Source organism: Physeter macrocephalus, chromosome 8, assembly GCF_002837175.3.
Source record: "Physeter macrocephalus isolate SW-GA chromosome 8, ASM283717v5, whole genome shotgun sequence".
Classification (NCBI taxonomy): domain Eukaryota; kingdom Metazoa; phylum Chordata; class Mammalia; order Artiodactyla; family Physeteridae; genus Physeter; species Physeter macrocephalus.
In genome coordinates this window covers 52,583,233-52,588,717 of record NC_041221.1, presented here as the reverse complement: position 1 = coordinate 52,588,717, position 5,485 = coordinate 52,583,233, and the positions used below count along the sequence as shown (strand labels likewise).

Below are 5,485 nucleotides of genomic sequence, written 5' to 3'. Positions count from 1 at the left end.
ACGCGGGCCTCTCACTGCTGTGGCCTCTCCCGTTGCGGAGCACAGGCTCCGGACGCACAGGCTCAGCGGCCATGGCTCATGGGCCCAGCCGCTCCGCGGCATGTGGGATCCTCCCGGACCGGGGCACGAACCCGCGTCCCCTGCATCAGCAGGCGGACTCTCAACCACTGCGCCACCAGGGAGTCCCCATCCACTTACTTTGATAGAACTTTTGTACATGAAGAGAACTATTTGGTGCTACTGTATTTCTTATTTCCTCAGCCTTTGCCTTGGAAGGACATTTTAGCCATAGTCACAATAATGGCGGCTGAAGTGCAAATAGTACTCTATGAAGATGACTCGGTGCAAGTACAATATGTTGATGGTTCCAGATTGCAGCTTTCTCCCTGTGGCTCTGAATTTTTATTTGAAAAAGCACCTCCTATTTCAGCACATCCTTTACAACAACCAGAAAGAATTCGCCAAAGGACTCACTTTGTTATTAGCACGTACCGAGTAAGTAAAGATGACACAAAAACTACTCTTTTTAATACTAAAATATTGTTGAGGTGGCCAGAATATGGAAAGTAGTTAGTATTCCAGATTACTGTCATTCTAAATTGATTTTCAAATCATTTTTAAAAATTACTTTGTATTTCTTTTTGTAGGAGCAGCTACAGCGAGCCCTAGATTTCCGTAACTCCTTTGCTACTTGCCCTTTTTTATCTGAAAGCATCATACCTTCTGAAAGGAAAAAGGTAATATTTTTTAAACTTCATTTTTAAAAGAAATATTTGAGGACAAGTAATTACAAACATGTAGTTTAATATTTAGTCTTTTTCTTCATGACACTTTGAGCATAGACATGTTGCTATAGAACACATAGGCCTATATATTTCCACACACTAGGGTGTTTTGATATTTTGTACATTGAGACACAGAAGTTATATAGTTTATCTCTCTGCCTTTTTTTTTCCCTTTAACATCTTTATTGGAGTATAATTGCTTTACAATGTTGTGTTAGTTTCTGCTGTATAACAAAGTGAATCAGCTATACATATACATATATCCCCATATCCCCTCCCTCTTGCGTCTCCCTCCCACCCCTCTAGGTGGTCACAAAGCACCGAGCTGATCTCCCTGTGATATGCGGCTATCTGTTTTACATTCGGTAGTATACATAAGTACATGCCACTCTCTCACTTCATCCCAGCTTACCCTTCCCCCTTCCCATGTCCTCAAGTCCATTCTCTACGTCTGCGTCTTTATTCCTGTCCTGCCCCTAGGTTCTTCAGAACCATTTATATGTGTTAGCATATATATGTGTTAGATTCCATATATATTCCATATATATGTGTTAGCATACGGTATTTGTTTTTCTCTTTCTGACTTCACTCTGTATGACTGACTCTAGGTCCATCCACCCCACTACAAATAACTCAATTTCGTTTCTTTTTATGGCTGAGTAATATTCCATTGTATATATGTACCACATCTTCTTTATCCATTCGTATGTCGATGGACACTTAGGTTGCTTCCATGTCCTGACTATTGTAAATAGTGCTGCCATGAACCTTGGGGTACATGACTCTTTTTTTTTTTTAATTTATTTAATTTATTTTATTTTTGGCTGCATTGGGTCTTCATTGCTGCGCATGGACTTTCTCTAGTTGTGGCAAGTGGGAGCTACTCTTTGTTGTGGTGCGCAGGCTTCTCATTGCGGTGGCTTCTCTTGTTGCAGAGCACGGGCTCTAGGCTCATGGGCTTCAGTAGCTGTGGCACGCAGGCTCAGTAGTTGTGGCTCACGGGCTCTAGAGCACAGGCTCAGTAGTTGTGGAGCACGGGCTTAGTTGCTCCGCGGCATGTGGGATCTTCCCGGACCAGGGCTTGAACCCGTGTCCCCTGCATTGGCAGGCGGATTCTTAACCACTGTGCCACCAGGGAAGTCCACATGACTCTTTGAATTATGGTTTTCTCAGGGTATATGGCCAGTAGTAGGATTGCTGGGTCATATGGTAGTTGTATTTTTAGTTTTTTAAGGAACCTCCATACTGTTCTCCCTAGTGGCTGTATCGATTTACATTCCCAGCAACAGTGCAAGAGGGTTCCCTTTTCTCCACACCCTCTCCAGCATTTATGGTTTGTAGATTTTTTGATGACTCTCTGCCTTTTTTTTTTTCTAGAAGAGGATTATACTCAGAACTTTACAGATTGGTGACTTTTTGATTCTCAGAGGTGTCAAAATTAACAAATTTTGTGGCCATTTTAAGTAGCTTATGTGTAGTTATTTGTTAATGTGTAGTAGAGATGTGTAATTACTTATGGGTATACACATTTTATTCTTTTATTCTATTTTGAACTTTTAGGAGTAATAATAACCATCATTTCTTGAGGGTTTACTATGTGCCAAAAACTAGGAATAGTATTAAAAATATTTAATAACACCAGTATGGCATGGGTACCTGTTGATCAAAATGGATGTCCAAACAATCAAAACCAGGTGTATTGGCTACCTACCAAACCCCTTTTTACAGGTGAGGGAACTAAATCTCAGAGAGTTTACCTAATTTGTTCATGAAAATTTTCTAAGTGGCAAAGTCAGTATCTGAACCCAGTCTATCTGACTCTGAAGACTGTGTCTCTTAATCACTTTCTGCTACAGTCATGATGCTTGCCTGCTTACTGAGTAATTTTCTGTTGTATTGTCTCATGGCAAAGGAGTCAAGAAAAATTGTAAGCTAATAACGTGGTTTACAAGGCCATTTTTTCCACTGTATCTTTTTTTTTCCCCCATCTGCATTGGGTCTTTGTTGCTGCGCGCAGGCTTTCTCTAGTTGCAGTGAGCGGGGGCTACTGTTCATTGCGGTGCGCAGGCTTCTCATTGCGGTGGCTTCTCTTGTTGGGGAGCATGGGCTCTAGGCACGTGGGCTGCAGTAGTTGCGGCGTGCGGCCTCAGCATTTGCAGTGCATGGGCTCTAGGGCACGCGGGCTTCAGTAGTTGTGGCGCACAGTAGTTGTGGTGCACAGGCTTCAGTAGTTGTGGCGCACAGGCTCTACAGCGCAGGCTCAATAGTTGTGGCGCACGGGCTTAGTTGCTCCACAGCATGTGGGATCTTCCCGGACCAGGGATCAAACCCATGTCCCCTGCATCACAGGCGGATTCCTAACCACTGCACCACCGGGAAAGTCCATCCACTGTATCTTTTGAGTGGTTACGTAGTATTCATTGAAACTACGTAACTTGCTGCTGATGCTGCAGTAGGATCATTAGGTAGTCTAATTCTAGAAAAAAGAATTGTCTGAACTGACCATCCTTATAAAGCAGCTTTGCCATCAATGAAGACTGCCCTTAACTTTTTAAAATAATTGTTTTAATTGAAGTATAGTTGATTTACAATGTCGTGCCAGTCTGCTGTACAGCAAAGTGACTCAGTTATACACATATAGACATTCTTTTTTTAAATATTCTTTTCCATTATGGTTTATCCCAGGAGATTGGATATAGTTCCCTGTGCTATACAGTAGACCTTCTTGTTTATCCATTCTAAATGTAATAGTTTGCATCTACCAACCCCAAATTCCCAGTCCATCCCTCTCCCTTCCCCCCCCACCCCCTTGGCAACCACAAGTCTGATCTCTATGTCTGTGAGTCTGTTTCTGTTTTGTAGATAGGTTCATTTGTGTCACATTTTATTTTTATTTATTTATTTATTTGTTTGTTTTATTTTTGGCTGCGTTGGGTCTTCGTTGCTGCGCGCAGGCTCTCTCTAGCTGCGGTGAGCAGGGGCTACTCTGCGTTGTGGTGCGTGGGCGTCTCATTGAGGTGGCTTCTCTTGTTGCGGAGCACGGGCCCTAGGCCCGCGGGCTTCAATAGTTGTGGTGTACGGGCTTAGTTGCTCCGCGGCATGTGGGATCTTTCCAGACCAGGGCTCGAACCCGTGTCCCCTGCATTGGCAGGCGGATTCTTAACCACTGCGCCACCTGGGAAGCCCTGTGCCACATTTTAGATTCCACATATATGTGATATCATATGGTATTTGTCTTTCCCTTTCTGACTTACTTCACTTAGTACAGTAATCTCTAGTTGTATCCATGTTGCTGCAAATGGTATGAATACTTCCCTTAATTTTAGCACACTAACATCTGTACACATAGATAGCACTGTAAATTTACGAGGCTTTCTTGACAGTAGTTTTCATAAATCTAAGGTTTTATATAAATGGAAGGTGAAATGTGTAATTTGGCAAGCTTAACTGATTAAAAGACTGTTATGTGACACTTGCCGTTTTTATCTTATATGAAAAGATGCAACAGGCACTGTTACCTGTTATGAATCTGTTTGGATCCCGTGTCCCCTGCATTGGCAGGCGGATTCTTAACCACTGCGCCACCTGGGAAGCCCTGTGCCACATTTTAGATTCCACATATATGTGATATCATATGGTATTTGTCTTTCCCTTTCTGACTTACTTCACTTAGTACAGTAATCTCTAGTTGTATCCATGTTGCTGCAAATGGTATGAATACTTCCCTTAATTTTAGCACACTAACATCTGTACACATAGATAGCACTGTAAATTTACGAGGCTTTCTTGACAGTAGTTTTCATAAATCTAAGGTTTTATATAAATGGAAGGTGAAATGTGTAATTTGGCAAGCTTAACTGATTAAAAGACTGTTATGTGACACTTGCCGTTTTTATCTTATATGAAAAGATGCAACAGGCACTGTTACCTGTTATGAATCTGTTTGCTGTTGGTCCAGATCAGTTTACCTTTGAGTAATTCAATTTTTTAAAATGTTACCCTTTAAGGCACCCGGAATTTATTTTAGTGTGTGCTGTACCTGGTGCTATGTAGGACGCGTACCTTATACATGTTATCCTATTTAGTCCCTGTGATAATCCTTTGAGATAGCATTTCCCAAATGCTGTTCAATAATTTCAGTACCATTGATTAAATATGTAATTCTCCCTTTCCCCCCTTGTTTTGAAAACTTATGTTATTGTATGTAACATTTTGAGATACGGTTGAGTCTGTTTCTGTGTTCTCTAAATTGTTCTGTCAGTGATTTTTATGCTGGTTCCATACCATTTAGGTTATGATTGCTTTTCATACAGTAGTGCTGGTCTTCCCTCATTTATATTCTTTTTCAGAATAGACTTTTGGGGAGGGGCTGAAAATCTATTTATCTCTGATTCATTGTACACTTTAAATCAAAATACGTTTAACATTAAATATAACCAAGATGATTTTTCTTTTTCTTCTTTTCTGTCCTTTTTGTCAGAGAGTATGTGTGTGTGTTTTATGTCTACTTTTCTAAGAAATAATCTTAACAATATCAAATGTTCTCTGGAAAACCATATATAGGCTGACATTTTTCATTCATTCTAGGTAGTAGAACACAAAACTTTAAGAGCTTTCTTAAGTAATATGTAAGTATCAAATGTATGCAAAAATTGGACTGTTAACAGAAAATACCATCCCTTTTTCTCTCCTCAACTCAG

General features: G+C 40.8%; 1 protein-coding gene across 1 annotated transcript in view; it reads left to right on the top strand.

Moving 5' to 3' along the window:
- The window catches only part of C8H5orf34 (chromosome 8 C5orf34 homolog), a 33,652-nt gene that overhangs the window by 3,786 nt on the left and 24,381 nt on the right, over positions 1-5,485 (top strand). The window contains exons 2-3 of the mRNA XM_024119574.3: positions 262-495; positions 648-737. Coding sequence (XP_023975342.2) covers positions 301-495; positions 648-737 — 285 coding nt within the window. The 5' untranslated portion in view covers positions 262-300. The remainder of the gene's footprint in view (positions 1-261; positions 496-647; positions 738-5,485) is intronic.